This window comes from Phalacrocorax aristotelis, chromosome 1 (genome assembly GCF_949628215.1).
Source record: "Phalacrocorax aristotelis chromosome 1, bGulAri2.1, whole genome shotgun sequence".
NCBI lineage: Eukaryota > Metazoa > Chordata > Aves > Suliformes > Phalacrocoracidae > Phalacrocorax > Phalacrocorax aristotelis.
The window spans coordinates 167933436-167955779 of record NC_134276.1 but is presented as its reverse complement, the minus strand read 5'-3'; the positions used below and the strand labels follow the sequence as shown (position 1 = coordinate 167955779).

Genomic DNA, 22344 nt, shown 5'->3' with positions numbered 1-22344 from the left:
TGTACAGGCCTACAAAAGGATGATAATGTGAAGTATGTCCTATTTTCGTTCATCCTTCTGTTTCTTATAATAAACCTGGAAATCTGAGATTGACATTTATAATGCAGTGAAAATAATTGTTGCCTTAAGGCTACAGTAAACATGTCTTGAACGTGTCTATCATTAGATAGAGTGCTTAAAGTAGCAGAAAGTAGTAGAAAATGGTATTAAATTTACTAATGTAGTAAAAGGCATACTTTGAATTAAGCTTTCATTTAAAACATTCCTATATATTCAGAACTTACTAGAAATATCTGTAGCTGAATTATTTTTCAAGCTTACTATGTCAGAATATCCCTTCCAAAAACAATTTGCAACAAGATCAATTTACTCATTTATGGCTTAGTGAGGACTGATAATTTTCTCTACTTTGAAAATATGCATTTATATGTGCTTAACAGAATCAGCCAAACAGCTTCTGATAGGAACTCTTTTCTAAGACAGGTTGCATATATGTAATATTAAGTAAAAAAAAGTGTTCAGAAATAAGCAAAATCTATTTCAATGGGTGGGTTATTTTTTTTCCAGAAAAAGTCATTGCAGTGAATAATGTTGTACAGACGTGTTTGAGCTAAATTCTACTGTGAATTTTCATACTTACATTGCTTTAAATCTGGACCTTTAACACTATACAGTAAAATAGCAAAGCTTATTGTTGCTTTATTTTACACTGCCTCGAGAGACTTTTGTTATTAATCGTAAGTAGGTTGCTAAACATACACTTTAATGTATTTGATTATTTCTGAGATAAGTATCAAATTCATACTTTGAGTCAGTAAGACTAATGCTATTGGAAGCCAAAAGGAAGCCGCTTTGAACTTAAGCCACTTGCTTTGTGTTATAACTTCAAGAGAGACAAGGAAGAAAATATACTTGAGGGGCTGAGTGGTAACTGTTGGGCTGAGTCTTAAAAACTGGCTAGTCTAAGTATTAACCTTAATTGTAGACATAAATGAGTGACTAAGTAAGAATAAACTAGTAAAAACATCTTAATGTTAAGGGATATATAAGTGTAGATATTATAGCCATCAGTATTACTTCTCCTACCAAAATATCTGCAGCAAGTTAGGCTTTTATGGTAACGTATACCTCAAATGTGTTAGAGGGAGATCCGTCTGATGAACCTGTTACAGAGAGTGAAAAATCTTAATTCATGGTTTTATTCATGGCAATACAAATTGATAAACTTGATACGTTATCATTACTCACTTCAATAAAACTAGAAATGTAGCAATATTTGCTTGTGGCTAACGGGCCCCCTTTTAGCTAGACAGCTGCCTTCAATGAGTAGAATAAATTAATACTGTGCTAATTAAAATTTGTTCCCATGTAAAATAGAAAAGCTATACAATTATACTTTAGCCTTCTACCAGGCATTTTTATCAAACGTGGTGAACCAGTGGTTTAATGAGACGGAAAGTCATATTCCATATACTTTATACGAAGGGACATTTGGGTACTTGCAGAAACAATTCAGTATTTTCTCATGCGGTTCTTATTATGATTTGTTCATATCGGCAAGAGTACAGTGCTCAAAATCATAGAAGAAAAAGTCAGAAGGGAGAAAAGAGTACTTCTATTTCAATCTGGAAGATGAGGGTATAGTAGGATGCAATGGCTGAAAGCTTAAACTGGAAATTAGGCAATTTGTGTTAAGTATTTAGAGGATGTTGTGCAGACCAGTCACTACTTGTTCAACAAACCTCTGCACTACACTGAATTGTGTAATAACTCAGGCAATACTTCAGTCAGCGTGCTAGTTGCTTAATATTCTTACATTTAAGAGCCTTGTGGGTTCTGCATCATAGGAGTCTATGGTTTATTCACTGATTTAATGATATGCAAGCTGGATGGAGGAAATTTTGTAGCTTATGTTACTGGATGATATTAATAGTATCCTCAGCTGGTGCAAGATGGTGTGATACTCCACAGGTAGGACCTGGAGGTTGGACCATATAAACAGAAACAACTTTAATTTTGTTGTAAGTGTAAGGTCTCATTCTCTGATGGCAAGGCATAAATAGTGCTATAAAAACAGACATTGCATAGCAGTATTTTAAACTGGATGGTATCTCACCCCATTAAGGTGGAATGGATTCTATAAAATGTGTTCTATGTTGTCATGGTTTTAGCTGGGATAGAGTTAATTTTCTTCACTCTAGCTGGTATAATGCTGTGCTTTGAAATTAGCATGGAAAAAAAACCTGTTGAGATAACACACAGATGTTTAGGCTGTTGCTGGGTAGTGCTTATACTAGTCAAGGACATGTCCAGCCTCCCATGCTCTGCTGGGTGCACAAGAAGCTGGGAGGGGAGGGGGCACAGCTAAGAGAGCGGATTCAAACTGACCAAAGGGATATTCCATATCATGTAACGTCATGCCCAGTATGCTACCTGGGAGGGGCTGGCCGGGGGAGGGAGGGAGCAATCGCGGCTCGGGGACGGGCAGCGTCGGTCGGCGGGTGGTGAGCGGTTGTATTGTTTGTGTTTCTGTGTTTTTTTCCCTGTTTTCCCTTTCCCTTCCTTTTCCCTTTTATTATATTAACATTATTGTCATTATTATCATAATCATTTATCATTATCATTTTATTGTAATCATTAAACTTTGCTTATCTCAACCCACAAGTTCTTTTGCTCATTTGATTCTCTTCCCCATCCCACAGGGGTGGGGGGACTGAGCGAGCGGCTGCGTGGCGTTCAGTTGCCAGCTGAGGCTGAACCACGACATATGTCTTTGAGATGCACTGAGCACAGGGAAACTTGCATATTTCCTCTAGTAAATCTAGCAAAAAATTGTTCCTTCTCCTCTGTACAAAGTTAGTTATTGCATCACAAAATGTTAGAAAACCACATACCTTTTAACTTGGGAAAGAGAAAACTCACACAAGAAAATAGTAAGCTAAACAATGACCTCTTTGGGTCATAAAAGCCTAAATCAGAAATCCAGTACTGGAAGGTCTGAGTAAAGATACTTGGGCATTTTTCAGCGTGATGTTTCTTCCTTGACCAGCCAGTTCATCACATGCTTACTTCATCCCTTCCCGCCTGGGGAGCAGGTGAGAATTTTATAAAAGAGCAGCGTGGATTTCTCAGGGATATTGCAAAGCCCTCCTGTTAGATCTTTAGGTATGAATGGGCTTCTGGAAAGAAAAGCATGAATATTAAATTGTTACGTACAGGGGTACATTAGTGTTCTTGCTTTTCTATAGGTATATAAGATCAGCCTCCTGACAGAGCTTAGATGTTCATTATACAGATATTTTATTTTGGATATGATAGTTTGTTATTAAGTAGCTTTGCCTTCTCTTCTTTCAGGCTAATAAGGAACGTAAGTTAAACAGATAAATGAAATGTTATAACAAAGACATAGAAAAATGTACCTAACCAAAGGTTAGTTACTGTATTTTGGCTTTAATAGAAAATGCTAACACAAAAAAAATATTGTGGTTTAGAGCAAAGAGCATGAAGGAAGTGTGTTTGTGTATATGTATTTGTTTGTGTATATGTTTGTATGTTTAAACTTTCTAAAGGTTTAGTCCTTAGGAAGCTAATGGGGGCATGTGATCAGTTCTCTTCTTTCATCTTGCATGGAAGTGGCAGTGGGAGGGCTACAATAGAGCAGGGCAAGGCAGGAGGTGCAGGAGTCCACTGGGAATCCCTCACTGAGACATAGTATTGTTAAGTGGCTCCTTTGGCCCAACCACTCATTTGAAATGTTGCCTGGAAGGCTTTTTTTAGCATGACTTAGAAATTCATGTGTGTCCAAACTGCTTTTTATGGTGCTCGTGCTGTTGGAAATGTCTTGTTCTGGGAAAAGATTAACAAGGAATATAATTGGTCTCTGAGATAACTGGTCCTGAAGGGTTTTGCCCTGACTTTTCAATCTCTGATGGAGTTACCATCTTCATCCCATGTGCTCCATCTGCTGGGCATGCTGTCAGGTTAACTTAGAGTAGACACCATTTATGTGAGGCAGCTGCTGGTGGCAACAATAATATTCTGTTCCTAATTAATTTGCATTGCAGGTATTTGTCTGAACACTTAATAGGCTTCTTTCTTCCTGGACTTTGGGGAGAAATCAGGGAAAAATGTATTTGTTTATTTAGAGCCTGGACACTTAACATTGCAGTTTCCTGGGATATAGAAGATCATATTTTTTTATGCAATGTTCTTCTAGTCAAGTGGTAAAAATTTTCTTGAGCAAATCACTTTTCCAAGCTCAATCCTATGAGAATTTAGCACGTGGAAAATTTGGGAGTGAAAGCAGATGGAACTTGTAGCTTCTTCAGAAAACATATTAGTTGGACAAGAAACAAGTGCTTCTAATTGGTTTTGTGTGCCCCAAGAGATGAAAGCATTCAATTTGTAAATTGAAATATAAATGAAAAAAACCCATCGTTTAAATTAAGGCCTATTTTTATGAATGCTTTACAAATATTTATATAGATATATATATATATATTTCTGTGGAACAAAAGTGCATATGACCAGAAGTTGTAAGTTTGTTTTAAAGCAAGTTTTACCATTTTGTGACTGGGTAGCTAGCCAAAATGTGCAGAAATCTTGAACTGTTCCTCCTCCCCCTTCCCCAGCATGAGGTTAGCCTAAAATTAGTGCTATTTTAAAATAAATGCTGCCTAGTCTATGAATTATTTTTATCCATCTTCTGGTATCAGTTATATTGTGCTTGCTTCTTACTTTTTAAGCATTTCTGAGGACTGGAAATGTACATTTTCCTACTCAGAGTTTAAATGTGCCGAATAGCGTTGATAGATAACAGTTTGACACTGTTCCTGCCAAGATCATGGTGGCTTTACAGCGATGTAATCAATAACTTTAACGGTATGACAATTGGAGAGCTCCTCTTCTTCATGGTACTATCTGAAATGTCAAAGAGCAGTTATTGTAGAGATCTCTGAGTGGTCCCTCCACAGACAGAACTCACAGGGAATTCCAGCCCTCCTGGGTTTGGTGTATAACATAGGCTACCTTTGAAACTTAAAATTGTGCAATTGTTCTCCCCTTTCCTCTGTTAAATGTATGAATTCTGGTTTAAGATTGACATGACCTACTTCTTGTAAACTTAATATTTGAAGGTAAAATATTTTCCTTGCTTGAACGGGATGCAGGGATTTTTCATCAGCCTGTTTTGTTTCTTTTTATGTGTTTGTATTTAGATGTAGGTGTTTTGTCAATGTCTCATCTGTCATCCTTCTAAGAGCATTTAAAACTTGTGCTCTGAATAAGCATTGCAAAACATTCAGTTAAACAGGATTCTGGTGGATTTGAGTGGAGTGTATGTGCTTTCATACAAACAGCGAGAAATAAGAGACCTTATTAGGTGTTTTTCCCTTTTCTGTGTGTTTACTGCAAAAGTTGCTTTGCTAACCACCTTAACTCCAGCCAAACCTATCCTCTGAACTCAGAGAGTGACAATGTGACCAGCTACATCTGTGTAGTCCCTTTTAAGGAGCTGGGTCTGGGACTGAGTGAAGAGCAGGTGTCTGAAGAGGAGGCACACAACCTAACCGATGGCTTCAGCTTGCCTGCGCTCAAGGTAACCTCACCTAGAAGGACAAACATCCACAGAGGCTCCTGGTGAAAACCTCTTCCTGCTGTCCTGAAGCTCTGTAGCTTGTACGTACTAGCCTGTAGTAACACGGTCAGCCGAGGGGGAGATGTTATCGGTCTCATATGATGTGTTTCTACATTTATTGGTATTTAGGTGATTTCTTTTTGCATGTAGTTGAAGAGAAGTTGTACAATACAACATGAGGATTTTTTACTGCAAATCATGTAAATTCAAGTCAGTGTTTTATAATAAGCTTGATCAACTTCCTTAATATGATTTTTTGCGCTCTGATTTCACTTGATCCCAGCTGAATAAAATAATTCCAGATTTGTACTTAAATCTTTTTTAGCTAATCCCTTGACTTGAATAAAAAGACATCAGAAGATAAAAATTAGTTGTAATTGCCAAAGAGAATAGTGCATTTAGTTACACGGAGGAGTAGAAATCATAAGCTTGGACCCCTGTTGCCATGAGGCAGTGTGGTTCTTTGATCTTTGAAAAACATTTAACTGTGCAGAATGACAACCATATAATGGCCTTTTTGTCTATCTCATTTTGAGATGTTAGGTGTTTTTAATTTGCATGGGTCAATGGCTGCAGTTGGAAAGAAGATCTAATGTGAATGCAAGTTGTCTACACTCTAGTGGTTCTCTGCTGAGGCAGTTCCCTTTTAACATTATTTTTTTAATGGAAAATTCCATTAATTTGTGACTTCTGTGTTTCTGTGGGGTTGGCTCTTGTTGCATTTTATTCACTTAATTCCTAGACTTTGACTTCTTTTGTTCTGACAGTAAATGTTACCAGTAACAGTGATTGCTAAGCTTTGAGGCTTTGGCTAATTAGTTGTAAGCTAAGAGCTACATCAGTTTTAAACTTTTGGGATTTTTTTTCTTGCCTTTTCATTAGCTGAAGTTCTAATTGCAACCATGCAAGCCCACTTATTTACCCACTTATTTTTAAGCACAAGAAACCAGTCAGAGGTATCCAAGCTTGTAAGCTAAGTCTTTGTTTACCTGCAATTTGCAGTAATTTAACTGAAAACTGTTTTAGTTAAACTGGTTGGGGTGCTTTCTGGATACAGTTAAACTCACAACTAGTAAATCTCAGTTTATGTTAACTCCTAACAGACAGTGATGTAGGCTGGGTGTGATGTAGTTGAACCAAACTAAATTAATATAAATCAGTCAGTCCTAGGCAGATTCCTGCATAGATCATAAAATAGATACACTTCAATAACCCTAGGACATATTTGTGTTGTGATCCCTGGATTTATGTGCAGTTCTCTTCGGTGTTTTTTTTTTTTTAATTTGAGAGAACTTGTCTGTATGTTAAAATGCAGGTAGAATACAGACATGTATCCAAATTTGGTAATATTTAGTTTTCATTCAAGCCCATGTCTAGGCCATATGACAAATGTAGCTTGTGTCTTTTGGCTACCTTGTCCTTGAACTAAACTAATTTATAGAGTGAAAATTTTTTGCTTATGAAAAAATACTAATTCAAGCTGAGGAGAGCCGGTTGGATGTTCTGGTGAAGTTTAAGTGTCAGTAAAAATCATCCGAAGCCATTGGCAAAGCAAGCTATTTGCAACCCTATATGCATCTGGAAATTCCTTTTCTCTCATCATTGTGCCTTTTTTTCAGGTAGGTTTTGGATTATTATTATTGATTCCTGAAGTCCGCTACTTTTGCATGCTACTTTTTCACTGTTTTTGTCTTATGTCTGGTGGAAGGGTTTGGTCTCCTTTTGTGGTTAGTATAGCATGAGCTTTCTATCCAGGGCGCCACACCTTCTGGGACACTTGTGTGATTGCTGCCCATTTGTTTGCTTTTTATTTTAGCACCCAGCCAAATCACAGTCTTGCATGTGTGCCCCAAATTAATTACACATCGTTCTGTGTTCCTTCTTCTCATAACCATCTTTTGTAATTTGAGATACTTTTTTTTCTTTTGGAATATTTTATCAGTTTGCATCCAAATATTTTTTATATACCCTTGGAGTATATCACACCACATCTTTCTGAAGGCATTTAATTTTTTGTGCTACTATTCTGAATGTTTTGCTCTTGATTGTTTGCTCTTGTCCATAGTAATATGGGTACAAAGATGTAAATATATTATTTCAAATCCTATAGGTTGAAAATCTCAGAACAAGTCATTTGTTAGTCCTATTCTGTAGCTGAGGGGGATGGAAAAAGCCATGATGAGTAGTTACTTTGTCTTCCTCAGTCTGGAATGCTTGAGAACAGATTTCAGACTACACCTCATAGTCACCTACAGTTGATCCCTTTTAGTAAGGACCAGTATTGCAGAGAAAAGTGTCATAACCTTTTGTTTTCATTTTAGAGATATAAGATGCTACTGTTCTGTCATGGTCTACTGAGCCAAGAGCCTTCTCTAAACTAAGGAAACAGTTCTTTTAATTTCATTGGAAGTGGAAGTTCTAAAGAAATTGCAGTTGTGGGTTTCCTTGCTCCTGGATGGACTGACCTCTTCTGTACCATATATAACACTGTTCCTTACAAGCCTTTCCCTCCTTATTGATACTGGTGAAATTTCTCACGTTGGCTGAAAAAAAAAATTAAGTTAGGGGCTCAGCTTTCTTCAGGTGTAAAATGTTTTTTGTTGAAGTACAGTGCAATTAGACTCGTGTTTCAAGGTTGGGTGTGGAGCAATGCAACAGTAGTTTGTAGAAATGATAGCTTGGCATTATAAAGGAAAAAAATGTCTTTGCAGCCTCTGGAATTTTGGCAGCCCTTTATGAGCTGCAGGGTATGTGGAGAATATAGCAAACAATGAAACTGCCAGATGAGAACATGAGTTTTTAGGCCTCTGACAACCTTCTGAGCATAATTGCGTATAATATCCTTCATCGAAGAACTAACAGTCACCTAAGGTTCACAAGATCTGAACCTCACATGGTCTGGGATACCCTTTAAAAACATTCAGCCAATTTTTGCAGTTTTCAGAGTTCCTGTTGCTGGCCGAGGAACGCTTTCACGTGGTGTATCTGTACTTTTACTTTGGAAGCTGGCTGTCTTCCCAGGTACACAGAGCTAACCCTACCCTGTTTTGCAGGTCCTCTTTCAGCTCTGGGTAGGGCAGAGCTCAGAATTCTTCAGGAGGCTGGTGCTGCTCCTCTCCCCAGCCAATGCGTCCCCCAAGCCCTTGGTCTCCCCTGAACGGCTGCCTCATCATATCTTGTCTGATGTGACTCAAGGCCTACCTCATACACATGCTGCCTGCTTAGAGGAGCTTAAGCGAAGCTATGAGTTTTATCGGTACTTTGAAACTCAGCATCAGTCGGGTTTTGAACGGGCAACCAGAACAAAACAGAAGTCAAGAGAGCTGAACAGTCTTCAGACAGCGGTACGCAGCTTGCAGCTTCATCTCAAGGCACTGCTCAATGAGTAAGTTTACACAAGAATTAAGAGAATATGCCTGTAGGAAGCGGGCTTCAGACTCGAGTTCTTTGGGTTGTCAGTTTGTATCCCAGATTAAAAACAAAAAAGGCAGGTACGTATAGTCATTGCAGTCATAGGCATATCTTCACATAGTATGCAGTAAAAGATCCTTGGTTCAATATGGAACCTGCTGTTGTTTCCTGGTTATTCTTTAAGCATCTGATGAAAATTCAAAGCTAAGCAGTGCATTAAGACCTTGTCTCATTTTTGTCCCTCCCTCAAAAAAATCTGAAAACATACTTATCTTTCATTGATTTTGCAACATACCAAATGCTTTATAAGAAATTTCAGCTCATGGTAACTGCCCAGTTAATTTTTAAAGATTCATCACTGCCTTGGTGAAATAGTTGAAACTGTCCTACTCCTTTAATCTGACATAGAAGAATTACTATAACGAATGCAAGTGAACAATGTATCTTGATGTGGAGAAAAGGATCTTATTTTTTAAATTTTGGGGCATCTTTGAAGAGTTGGCTGAGTTAGATTCTTAAAACTTGAAGACAATAACAGGGTATTAAATTAAACACTTGAAGGAACGGTCAAGCCAAATATTTATTACTACTTATTTCTGTTACTCTCCTCATCACTTAGGGTAATAATTCTTGAGGATGAACTTGAAAAACTTGTTAGCACTAAGGAGATACCTGAGTTGACAACAGAAGCCCATCAGGTTCTGGAACAAAAACTGAAGTTTATTCAGCCTCATATCCAGGCAAGCAACAGCTGCTGGGAAGAAGCCATTTCTCAGGTGGAAAAAATGCGTGGAAAAAACCCAAATAAAAAAGGTAAATGTGAGAGATTAATTTAACAACTAATGGGATACACTTTAGAGATGGAATGGTCAAATGGATGGAATTCTAGCTGAAGAAGGTCTTATGACCATACACTTTGAAAAACTGTATACCTGTCAGACTTTTTCATTGGGATGACCTTGAAGCTTTTGTTTCAGAAAAAAATGTAAATGTGTTAGCCCGGTTTGTTTGACCTGTGGCTTCAGATTGCTACATTTCCAGATGTAGGCTGGTAGCGGCTTGTTGCCTTTGACTGGAGAATCACATGTGAAGGGGTAGGATTTTGAAGAATCAACCCTGAGATTTTAATTTATTTACTGTATAAAAATCACATAGTTAATTGAAATCACAATGGTGTTGTCATGAAACTTTCTTGACAGTGACATTTCCTGGAACATCTTAAATTGTAGAGGATGTATTGAGCATACAGTACCCATTTACCTGCTCTCTCGGAGAGAGGGAGCTAATCTTCCATGTGCTTAAAAGTCATACTGAGCAGCATATCCTAACATTTTGCCTTATGTCCCTCTTCTTAATGACCTGTACTGCCCATGCTGTTCTCCTTGCAAATCACAACTAGCTTAAATAATGGAAGCGAACTTAGGCTCTCCTGTCATGGAGTTGAACCAATAATTTCTAATCTTTCTTTTTTCCAGGAGCTTTTTTACCATCCTAGGAAGGCACAGCCCAGCATCTGAAAAATGCTGGTAATAGAGACTGCATTAGGAAAATGATGACCTGGGGTATCAGCAAGTTACCTACAGAAATCCAAATTTAGTAGTCAGCTAAGCTCGTAATGATATATGGGTGGGATATCCAGTAGATGGAAGAATATTGCTGTGGGCCTATAGGTGTGCAAGCTAACCTTGTTCGTGCTTACAGCTGAACTGGGAGCACTGGGAGGCCTAATGCAGGCTCTGTGCAGGTCCAGACATGGTATAACCAAACTTGCGTGTACTTTGCCTAACAGTCTAGTCTTACAACTTCCCTCTCAGTGCTGTGTAAAACAGCCTATGAGGATATTAGAAGCAGTCTGCTACATTTGCGTGTGCTAGCCTGTTGTGTTTTGTTGGTGCTCTCCACAACCAGCAGTTCCACTGATCTTTTTTTCCCCTTTCCTTAAATGTTCATTCTAGACTGCACACCATAGTATTTTTAGTTATTTTTGTTTTATTTTTACTTTGTATATAAATTTCACAGCAGGCACTTTTATTATAACTTGCTTCCTTTTAAAGTTCAGTACAAAAATAACCTAGTATGTGATCTAGAAGGGAGGGATTGCGTGGGAAATACAAAATTAAAAAATCCTTCACTTTCACTTTTGCCCAGTGACTTTCCTGGAAGCGTGCTGGGGTTGAATCTCTACTTCGCAACAAGTTTACTGAATTACTCCACAGGAGCTACTTTTAAATTATGTTGGTCATTGAAAACTATTTTTATCTGACTATATTTGTCTTTCCTGATATATTTCTAAGCAGTCCAGCTTCTGTGAGTTGACCTTTTCAAGCTGTGCATGAAATCAAGTCTAATTCTTCTGCTGTCTTTCTACAAATCTTAAGAGCTGGTCTGTCAGTCATGATTATATGAATTACTTCATTAAATTATCTTGGGTTTTTGTCAGTGCCTCCTGAAAGCTCTTTGGAAGAATATATCTTCCTGCTGAAATAATATAGCAGCTAAACACATTTTCTTTTTTTTTTTGTCTTTATGCAGTATTATCCAAAACCAAATTAATCTTTTTACAAGAGCTGTAGCGAGAAACCCATGGTAATAGAACATGGTGTCTAAGAGGATGCCCAGCATTTTTGCTGCAATAGATGTTTAGTTCAACTAACTAGTTCAACCAGTAGAGCAGTGGGAATACAGTTTTCAATGTCAGTTATGAACACTGTTGAAGAGGGAGCTGATGCTGATGGCTTAGACCCTGTTTTGAGAGGAAATATTTCATTACATAGAAGTTGTATATATTTCTTAAATATTTTTAGCAGTATCTTATAACTGTGCTTAGTATTTAAACAAAATAAGTCTTTTTTGCTTCTTCATCTATAAATACAAAATGTATCCAGTATTTAAATTTACTGTTTGCTTGGGTTTCGTTCTTACCATGCTTATATATTGAGCAAAAATGTATCTTTGCTAGTCATTCTTGGTTCCTTCTGCTCTCAGCACGGGAAGGTTACCTTCCATGAGAAGCACAAGTCAGCTCATTAGTTGCAGCACCAAAGGGCCCGTGTTGCTCCATGGCAAGGAGGAAACTGGGAACCCAGTCCAGCATCAGAGTGCTGTTGTTGAACCAGGAGGTGAAAGTTTCCAACCACTAAAGAGCTGTTTAGAACTGTGGGCTATCCTAGTTAGGGTATCCTACGTAGCTGCCTTACACTTATTTTCAGAGCAGTTTTGGATATCTTTAAGTGTTTTCTGTATAAACAGATCAGTCTTCTTCAGCAATCACTGCATGCTTCTTACCCTAAATCATTCTGTGTCGAAGCAGGTTTCTTACAGCTACGTTGAATAGCTCATTGCATCAAACTCTGCCAAAGCAAAGCCTTTCAGTCTGACTGATTAAACATTCATACACTCCCATCAGCAACTCATGGGTGGTGATACGAGCGTATATTATAGTATACGGTTACTTTAGCGAATGCCTTTTGGCTTCTTTGTTTACAGGACTTGGTGTATTTCTAGAACCAGTGCCGTTAGTCACTGAGCCTGTCAGTCAGAACAGAGCCTGAGAGCAAGTGGGGCTTTAGCACCTTGAGGGAAATTCACCTCTACTTAAATTCATTGGGCAACAATAGACTTATCTGTCATTGATCTACACGCAGATCTTTGCTCATTTCCGACATGACTTGATTCTAGACTTCCAGCCATCTTCTCTTTATTCTTTCACCTTTTTTTGTCACTGATGAAACTGCTTTTCCACTTAAGGCCTCCACAATTTAAGCATGTAGTAATCTGCTGCTAATTTTACAGGATGGAATACCCTCTATGGCTAGTTACAGTGTTGTTTTACTGATCTTTGAAATAATGTCCCTCAAACTGTCTAAATTCCATCCTTTTTCCTTTTAAATTGTCTCTATCTTTGCAAATATATAAAATTTTTTTAGGTATTTATAAGAGCAAGGCCATAGTACTGTGCTGCAAGCTCCTGGATCAGTCCTTTGATCCAATGGAGAGGAACTAAAGGAGTGACAGTTTTAGTTAAACACTGTGAATTCATGATCTTGAGGCATATCGTTAGCAGTGGCATCATCCCATATAGGTGGCAGACAGAGCAGTCTGTACATATTAGAGCAGCTGCTTTACTCCTCTGATTTGGGAAGGCAAGCTTTTATTTGGTAACTTCCATATACCATTCCAAATTTGTCTTCAGACCATCAGGAGTGTATTTCTATTGTTGCTGCCATCATTATTATTATTATTAAAGTGTTTTTATTACAAAGCAGAGTTACGCAATGGACAAGGTGGCTTGATATTTATAAAATAAATATGTCAATTTTCCACTTACTTCAGATTTCATTACATGCATCACCTTTCTTTTAAACTTTGCATTTAGATACTTCCGGAATGTCAAATCTTCAGCTCAGCCCAGGCAATTAGGGAATTACATACTTTCCTTGTTCGCAAAAGTAGGCAACTGAACACCACTAAAATTGTCATTAATGTGAACCAACTACTTTCAGAATACCATCCCTAAGTATAATCAATGTATAGATTAGAAATTGAAAATAGGGATAGTAGGACTTGGTAAGATCATGTAGCCCATTTCCCTTCTCAAGGGTAAATTAGTGTTTGTGAGTAAACGTTGTTTACGTCTTCCTATAAACCTCTCTTTAGAGACATTTTACACTATTTCCAGGCATTTATTCCAGCACTTAACTCCATTACCAGTAGAAAGTTATTACCGAATAGAAATATCTCTTGCTGTAATTTAAAAGTGGTACTTCTGATCCACCCACAATGGAAATCCATTTCCTTTTTGTAGCTCTTACATTTTTGAGGATAGTTAATATGTTTGTTTCTGTCTTCTCTGTGGGACTCTGTATCCTTCAACTCTTCCCTGACAACTATACTTTATTTAGTCCTCTGATCATTTCCACTCTTTTCCTCTGGAGTCCCTCTATCTAGTTGGTCCACAATATTATTAAATGAAGGAGCCCCAGACTAGGCACTATGTTCCTCCCACGGCCTGATCAGTGCCAGAGTAGAAATGTAATTTCGTGTGTCTAACAGTCAGTGCTGTTTATATGTACTAGTACGTAGTTTGGCTTTTTGCTTGCAGCAGGGCATAGTTGACTACTAGGCTCCTCACATCTTTTTCTCAGTGGTGCTGCCTAGTCAGTTGTCATACATTGTGCATTTGGCTATTCCAAAGGACAAAAATTTGCAGCCATGGTCACCAAACTGCTCTATCTGAAATCCAGTTCTTCCTGGGCTGTATCTCTGATTTTCCAGTATTATTTTCCATTCTAATTGTGCCCTCCACTATCCTTGCAGATTATCCCAATGTCAGCGGATTTAACGAGCTGGAACACTTTTCTTTCACCTATTGGAAATATTAAAGAATATTGGACTTGAGACAAATCCTCACTAATGATATTGTTTCTGTCTGAAAATGTTAACTACACTCTGATTATCCAAGAGACTGTTTTGTGCACCTAAGAGCAACTTCTCCTGGCCTATGCATTTTGCTTATGAGTCTGTCATGACACCATGTCAAAACCCATACTGAAAACAAAATGCGGGACGTCTTTGGCTTCTTTCTATTCTGTTAGTTGCTTTAGTTGCTTTCTAGTCTGTTAGTACCTGTTACTGCATTGGAAAATGAAATTGGAGTAATTGAAATCATCTGCTCTCCACAAACCCACAGTGGCTGTCACTTATTTCCTTGCTACCTTTCAAATAGCTTCCTGTAAATTTTGCATGATTAATTCTTCCAGTGTTTTCCAATGATTTGAAGCTGATCTGCCTATAATTTTACTATTTTACTTGTCTTTTTAAACTTGGGCATCAAGTCTTTTTTCTGGTTTTACCAATTTTTCTTGCCATCTGCAGGTTTTGAAAATCTATAAAAATTCTGAGATTTGTTAATTGAAGTATTTAAAGATGAGTCTCATCAGACCCAGCTTATGTCAAAAGAGCTAATTATTTAAGTGCTCTCTAACACAGTATTTCAATGTATTCTAACTAGTGTTCTCACCATTTTTTTTGTGTGTGCCAATCCTGCCTAATGAAAATGCCTGGACCTTCCCTGAGTGAGTCAAAAACATCATTCAACGCTCCATCTTTTGGGGTTTTTTAATCACTTTTCTTCTTTCCCCTTAAAGGCAAACTTGAAGTTTCCTGTGACAACCTACAGCGTACTACAGTACCTTTAACACAGCCTGCCATACACATAGAAAACAAAGATCCAATCCCTGAAGAGCAGGTAAAAAAAAATAGGACCACTTAAAATAATAATTGGGGCTTGTCTGCTGTATCCATTCCTTTTTCAGTTGCTTGTGCAGTGACCTTCTTGTCTTGCTAAGACAGATGAAGTAGGTAGCCCGTGCCGTTTCATAATTGGACTTACAGAAAAAAATTATGTATATTCCTCTTGCTGTTCTTTGGGGAGGTATTTCCTATCCTGGAAGAAAGAGCACTAGCATTCATCTCTTCTCAATGTATCGTTAGAATTAAGCGACAAAAGGAGAGCAGCAACACAAGTCAGAGTAATATAGAAAAACAAAGTGAATTGCTAAAAGCCAGTATATAAAATAGGGTCATACCTGCATATTGTTAGATGAACAGCTGCAAAAGGGATGAGCTCCAGAACAAACCAGCCTGTCCTCAGTTTGAGTAATCTTTGCATTTTTGGATACCTAAAACAGACTGTGACTCTGAACAGTTTTGTGTTGTTTGAGGAACTCAACAGTTTGGGCTGTCTTGAAGAGAGGCTGGCCTCCTCCATCCCACAGCTGAGTGGCAGATGCATTCTGAAAGCAGATTGAACACCCGTGCTCTGCTCTCTCCCTCCCTCACCTTCCCCCAAGCCTACCCCACATGTATTCTCTCTAGATTTTTTTCCATATCAAAGAGCTGGGACTAATAGCTTTACTGGCTGTCTGTTGCAACATAAATGGAGCTCTGTTTTTTCATGCTTGTAAGCCAATGTAGTTAAAATTGGAGGAGGAGATTGCTATTCTCAACATCCTCTTAATAAGGATTTACATAAGTGAAATTAGCAAGATGCCTGACTGAGGAAGAATTGCTTATAGTGTAAATTAAAAAAAAAAAAAACAAACAAAGCCGCATCAGCATTGCTTACTTCCACCTGTAATTATGGGAAAATGGACTCCCATTTTCAAGGTACCTCACTTGATCACACTTGTGTGTGAATGTAAATCTTAGGTGACTACAGTAATGTTGACTTTCAATAAGGGGACTTGCTCCAAAATTTTACAGATATAACTGAGAGTAGGTTCAGATCCACTGGCCTTGCTCAAACCGGGCTCCATCCTGTTACTGTGGTTGGCTTGTGTTGAGATCACTTGATCATGCATCATATTGTAGGACCTGGACTACACTGACAGTGAAGATAAAATTTTTTTTCTTTCTTTCTTTAGGAATTGGAAGCATATGTTGATTATTCAGATACGGAGAATGAATACAAAAGGGAAGATTTTTACTGCTTTTCCCAGGAAGAAAGAGAGAGACAAGAACGAGAGAGACAGGAGTCTAAGAGGGTGTTACAAGAATTGAAATCTGTACTGGGATTTAAAGCTTCAGAAGTAGAAAGACAGAAATGGAAACAGCTGCTATTCAGCGACCATGGTAAGCATTGCTTTTGAAAATTAATTCCTTTCTAAGAAAGGGTAGGTGTCTGCCATCAACTTTCGACTGTTAGAATTCAGACAGTGCTTAGCTATAGTAGTGTCTTTGATAGAACTGTGTGGCCTTAGTTTGGTATTCCATCTCTTTGTATGACTTGTAGCAATCATTTTACTATATATTGAAAAGAACTTGGAAATGGGAATTTGGCTCTAAACAAAATATTGAGCTAAAATATTAAACACAAAATATTAAGATAGCATAAAGAGAACTGTCAGGCTATAAACCATGCAAACTGAACTGTCTTTCTTTCATGGCTTTCCAGTAAATATTAATTTTAATCAAGGTGGATAAATAAATTACTTTTCAGAATTTAAAGAAACCATCAGAAATTATCCCAGATGTACAGAAATATATAGGTTAAAGTGAAGAGCTAGACTTTGAAATATTAAAGGCTCATAAAAGAGTAAGACTGGCTTTTGCTTCCATGAGATTGTAAGTATACAGAATACGTTTTAAAAAAAAAGGTAACAAGAAAGGTTCTTCCAAACTAGCCTTTACTAACTCTGAGGACTGCTGGGTAGCTCCATCCACTTGCACTTGAAGGCAGGAATATGAAAGTTTCTCTTGCCTCAACAAGACGGTCTGTCTCTTCCAGCAATAGGACTGGATAGAACTTGATCCCTTTCACTGCTTGAGCTGTTTGATTTATTCTCTTTAAAATTGGCAGTAGTTTGTCTTTTCCTTTTTCCCTTCTTTTTTCCCATTTTCATTCCTTCCTCTTAAAGACAGTCTAGGAAAAGCCCTCTAAAAAATTTCATGTTCTGTGTTATGAAAAACAACCTTCAAGTCTGGCAACATATCCAAGGATTCTGCCTCTGCCAGTGTCTACCAGGGAAAAAGACCATGGATTGCATATTTCAGTAATTTAGTGGGAACACACAGTAAAGACTATACCTGTTTATGAGACTGTTTCTTTTGACATAAAACCCACAAAAATATCCGTTCTTCACAACTTTCTTCTGTATGTCCATTTAGCTACAACTATGGTAAAAGAAATCACTTGGCCATTGGTATTGAGTTCTCTTCTAGTTGAGTTAAAAAAACCTACAACACCAGATTGCATCAGAGTCTGCTCAAGAGTATGATTTCCATATTATCCTTCTGGTGTTAGATGCGACACGACACAGCTCTTCACATAAATCTCTTCACGTCTTCCTTTCCTCCCTGTTGAGGGAGGAGGCAGGACTCCTATGTCCAGTTCAAGTCTTGACAGATCTAGTGACTGCTGCAGAAAAAGTTCTTGTCAGGAGAGCTTGCACAGGGTATTTCCTTATCTAGGTTAGCAGCTGATACCTGTCCGCATCAGTATATCCTCAGGCCATTTGTGGCCGTAGCTGGAAAGTGTCAGCTAACGCCTGTAGTCTTCAGTAACTGTTCACCTGCAAGCCTTTGTGACTCACATTGGTTCCTTTCCTTTCCATTTATACATACTACATTGTTTTAAGATTAGAGATTCAATGGTGTGGAGGGGGGGAAGTGTGATTTCCTCCAGCTGCCTAGGACTAATCATTGATTACTTCCATCCTGTACAAAACTGGAAAACATGAGGGCAGTTCACAAAAGTAGTTAATGTAGTCTCCTTTTCGCTCGGAGACTGTGTGTGACTAGTCTGAAAGACAGATAGGGACAGCAGACATACCATCTACTGGTTTTTAAGGAATTTCTTCATTATTTCTTCAAAAGAAACACAAGTCAGTTAAATGTGATATAATGGACCCTAGCACATTACTGCTGCAGGCTTTAATTTATCTATATGCGTGAATCATTCCTTAAAGAAACATTTTTGTGAGCTGTGTTTTCCACATTTGTGGCTTGCTTTATCTTGAAGATTTAAACCCAGAAAGGTTCATATTCTTGTCTCCATTGGCCCAAGTCAATGGATGACCATGGTATCACACTTTTCCACAGCTTTCTTTCCATAGCCTGCTTTTACAGGATGATCGTATTCCAGAAATCCGGTGTTCTCTGAACTTGTGGTTATTGTGAAAAAAAGATCCCGAAATACTCAAAGGCTTTAATCTGTTAGTCAAGGCACCCAGCAAGCCATTCTGACTTGTTAGGGTTTTTGGTTTGTTGAAGGAGGTGAGGGTTCCCCCATAAAAGAGGTCAGCTCCAAACAAGTTGGTATGTCTAAAGAACACAGCGTGAACTCATGAAAGGTTGGGTTCCAGAAGAAAAACATCATCTTAGCAGGGCACCAGACTAAAGCAAATGCACCCAGGCCTGGCGTCATGGTAATACTGCCTACAGTCTGGGCAGTAGGTCCTTATGGGAGTGTAGGTGAGCTTATATTTTTGGTCCTTTGGCATCTTGATGAGCCAGTAAAATGAAAGTGCTTTTGAAGAGGTCTGTGCTGTTATTAGTGGCTTTGGTTTTATCTATCAAACACTGTAAAACAACTTTCTTCCGGTGCAAAATCACTTCTAGCCTTTCCTCTAACCTCTTCCCCCAAAAAAGTTCATTCTGTGAGTGGTTCCGTTGTACCTAGCTGTTTCCCCTTCTCCCACCTTGTCCATACACCAGTTTTTATACAGCTGTTTCTCAGATTTGGAAAGCTACACTCTGAGAATTGATAAATTCCACCTCACTTATTAACTAATCAACTCAGCAAATCAGCCAGCTACTCGTCTGGAATATCTATTTGTTTTTCAAGAAATTTTGGCTTTGGAAGCATTCTTTGGAGGAAGTAGGCAACAAGTTTGCTCCCGAATGGCAAGATTACCTTGCATATTCCTGCCTTTTCAAGTAAATGGGCAGAAATAAGCAGCAGCATGTTTTTTACAAGGTGGGGAAAGAACTACCCCGTTACCGATTGAGATGAGTCTGGTGCAGCGCTCCTTCGGTATCTAAGGTTTTAAAACAAACAGTACAATACAAATTCGAAGCTACAGTCTTTCAGTGTGCTAATGACAATAATGATCAATGTGACAACCGTAATGATGCGCCTGCCTTCAGCTAGCTAAAGTAAATATTACTGAAATAGGATGCGATGGAAAAATCCTAATACCGTAAATTTTGTTTCCCGTGAAAAGTTTGTGTATTTCCCAGAGTTATTTTCATCTCTGCTTACAGGGGTAAAGTCAGAATGGAATTAGAAAGGGAAATGCCACTTGGGAATCTGCTGTTGCCGCTCTCATTTATGTTCGTGCTGCTACTCTAATGGAGCTGCTGCAGTTTAGGGAATCTGTTACTTGGAAATGGACATTATATCGTTTTCTTAAAAAGAAAGACGCCTATTCTTCAAGAAGTGATTGTACCGAGTTATACTAACCCTTAACACTGGGAGGAGAGACTTCCTGGCAAGCATCCCGTTGCTGGCAATGGGACTCGCTGCTGCTACTAACTTCAAGAAAGGCTAAATTAAACCACACTTTATTTGTGAGGACACCTTACCTGACTGTATGAATATGTGTTGTATTTATATGTTGTGATGTATGAGATCAGATATTGCATATAAGGACTTTTTCATGTACCAGCTGTCTTTACTGGATTAGGTAAACTGTTGTTTAAAACAAAGACAGTTCAAATCTGTATACAGTGCAGTAGTTCTACTTGTTTTTTACTTTAACACTGAATGCAGCACCTGTTTGATGCCGTTTTTAAACGTCATTGATTTTGTGCTCTCTTTTTACGTCACAGATTGTAAGTAGTTCCAACAAGTAGCTACCACATTTTATTTCAGCTTTGTGGTTAGAAAACACGGCTTTATTTTAAGTTTTCTTTGACTGCATTTTTTTTTGTGTTGTTTCGATTTGATTTTTTAATCTGTTTTGACCTCTACAATCTTGCATCTTCTCAAACACAAATAAATTATTTCTATATAGCAGCTTGCTTTTAGTTATCATTTAATTTTTTTCCCCCTTTTTAAGCTGCAGTGAAACCCTTGTCTCCTGTAGAACCGCTGAAGCTACTAAATAATTTGGAATCACATATGAATTCAGATATGGAAAAGCAGGACTGCAGCCAAAGTTGTGATGAATCTGAAGAAAAAGACTCTAATCCAAAAGTGAATGCTGCTGATAAAAGCAGGACAGAATATTTGTATGAAGATCCTGAGATGGAGAAAAACAAAGACAATACTACTGATGAAGGTATTTCTACAGAGGCTGAAGAAAGACTGTGTTATCAGCATGAAGGGGAAGTTGAAGAACTCAAGCTGAGCAATATGGATGGAGTAGAGGTTTCACAGTCTCCCTCTAAGGATGCATTACATTCAAAAATCAAGTATAGGCTGGCCCAGCTCCACATATCAACAGATTTAAACTTCACATCTGGTCTGGCTGCACAAGTTGCTGCCAGGTCTTTTGCTTTTACTACAATGCAGGAAGAGACTTTTGGAGATGAGGAGGAGGAGGAGGAAGAGGAAGAGAAGACACAGGAGCGTGAAGATGTTGTGGAGGACTGTGAGAATGAAGATAGAGGCTGTGAAAGTGAAGGAAAAGTGTAAGTCTGAGCTGAACTTTGTTAAACCAACAGCAGGCATTTTGATGGAAAAAACTAAGGTGGGGGTCTGAAGATAAAAATACTGGATGGAAAAAAAGGAGACCTAAATATAATACATCTTGTTCCCTAAGTCTGATACTCTAAATAGGACTTCTAAGTATATTGAAAATTTGCAGGTAAGAGAAGTCTAGGCTGCATCCAAGAGTTGGCTGTTGCCTTTTTGAGATCCTAGTGGTGGGTTTTGGAATTTACCTTTGTGTTTTCTGTTCTATTTATTTATATTATAATGTATTATGGCTTTTTTCTAAAAAGAAGGAAAACCAATGTCTTGAATTACAACAGACTCCATTATTTGCTCTGATTCTGTTGTCATGGTGTCAATGTTTGCTCCAACAAAAAAGCCAGGGCTTTTTTTTTGTAAGAACCTGAACTGTTCCCTGTCATCTTCCCCCACCACTTTTGTTTCACTTCTTGTGTCTGCAGTGTGTTGGCTAAGCCACCATAGGCATTTGTGATTCTGTGGCTAGTCATGTGGCTCCCAACTAAAATGTAGAATTTTAAATAAAAACTTGAAAGCGCTAGTAGTTGATGTGTCCTGGGGTATGGGGCTGAAATAGTAAAAAGTTAGTCATGCTCCATATTAAGGTTTATTTAGAATTTTATGAAGGGTTAATAAATGATTTCTAGATGTTGTAATTCATGTTGGAGAAATATGTAGTGTATGTTAGGGAGGGTTATAAGCACATCAGTAGAAAGTACTATAGACAGCTAGGAGCTATCTCTTGGATTGATAATAGATGAGAAGTAAATACCTATTTATTAAAACAGCTATTAATTATTTGTTAACCTTTTGTAAATTGAACCTTAATATAATTGTTTGATTTGATATAGTGATTGTACATTTTTATTTCCTGAAGTCATTTTCTTAAAGCAAAATTATCTGAGTGCTTAACAACACAGTATTTTGTTTAAACAGCATACGTGCTTTTTTCCCTGATGTTCTTTCATTTTTCCTTAGATGACAACTATAACCTGTGTGATTAAGAATCCATGCGAGAACAAGAATTGTGTATTTTCTAAGGTGTATCTTGTAACTTAGTTGACACCGAAGTCTGGATGTTTGGTACGAGGTTACGTGGGTTGGTTTTTCCTCTGTGGTGGTG

At 38.0% G+C, this 22344-nt stretch overlaps 1 protein-coding gene across 8 annotated transcripts in view; it reads left to right on the top strand.

Moving 5' to 3' along the window:
* The window catches only part of VEZT (vezatin, adherens junctions transmembrane protein), a 59443-nt gene extending 37376 nt beyond the window's left edge, over positions 1 to 22067 (top strand). For 6 of the 8 annotated variants that reach the window (XM_075080600.1, XM_075080592.1, XM_075080615.1 and 3 more), the window contains 6 exons: positions 5449 to 5596; positions 8689 to 9020; positions 9666 to 9859; positions 15193 to 15293; positions 16471 to 16678; positions 20608 to 22067. In XM_075080600.1, the coding sequence (XP_074936701.1) occupies positions 5449 to 5596; positions 8689 to 9020; positions 9666 to 9859; positions 15193 to 15293; positions 16471 to 16678; positions 20608 to 21185 (1561 nt within the window). In that variant the 3' untranslated portion in view covers positions 21186 to 22067. Of the gene's footprint in view, positions 1 to 5448; positions 5597 to 8688; positions 9021 to 9665; positions 9860 to 15192; positions 15294 to 16470; positions 16679 to 19810 lie in introns of all 8 variants that reach the window. The other 2 variants (XM_075080621.1, XM_075080620.1) reach the window with 1 other exon arrangement.
* Positions 22068 to 22344: the final 277 nt, after the last annotated feature.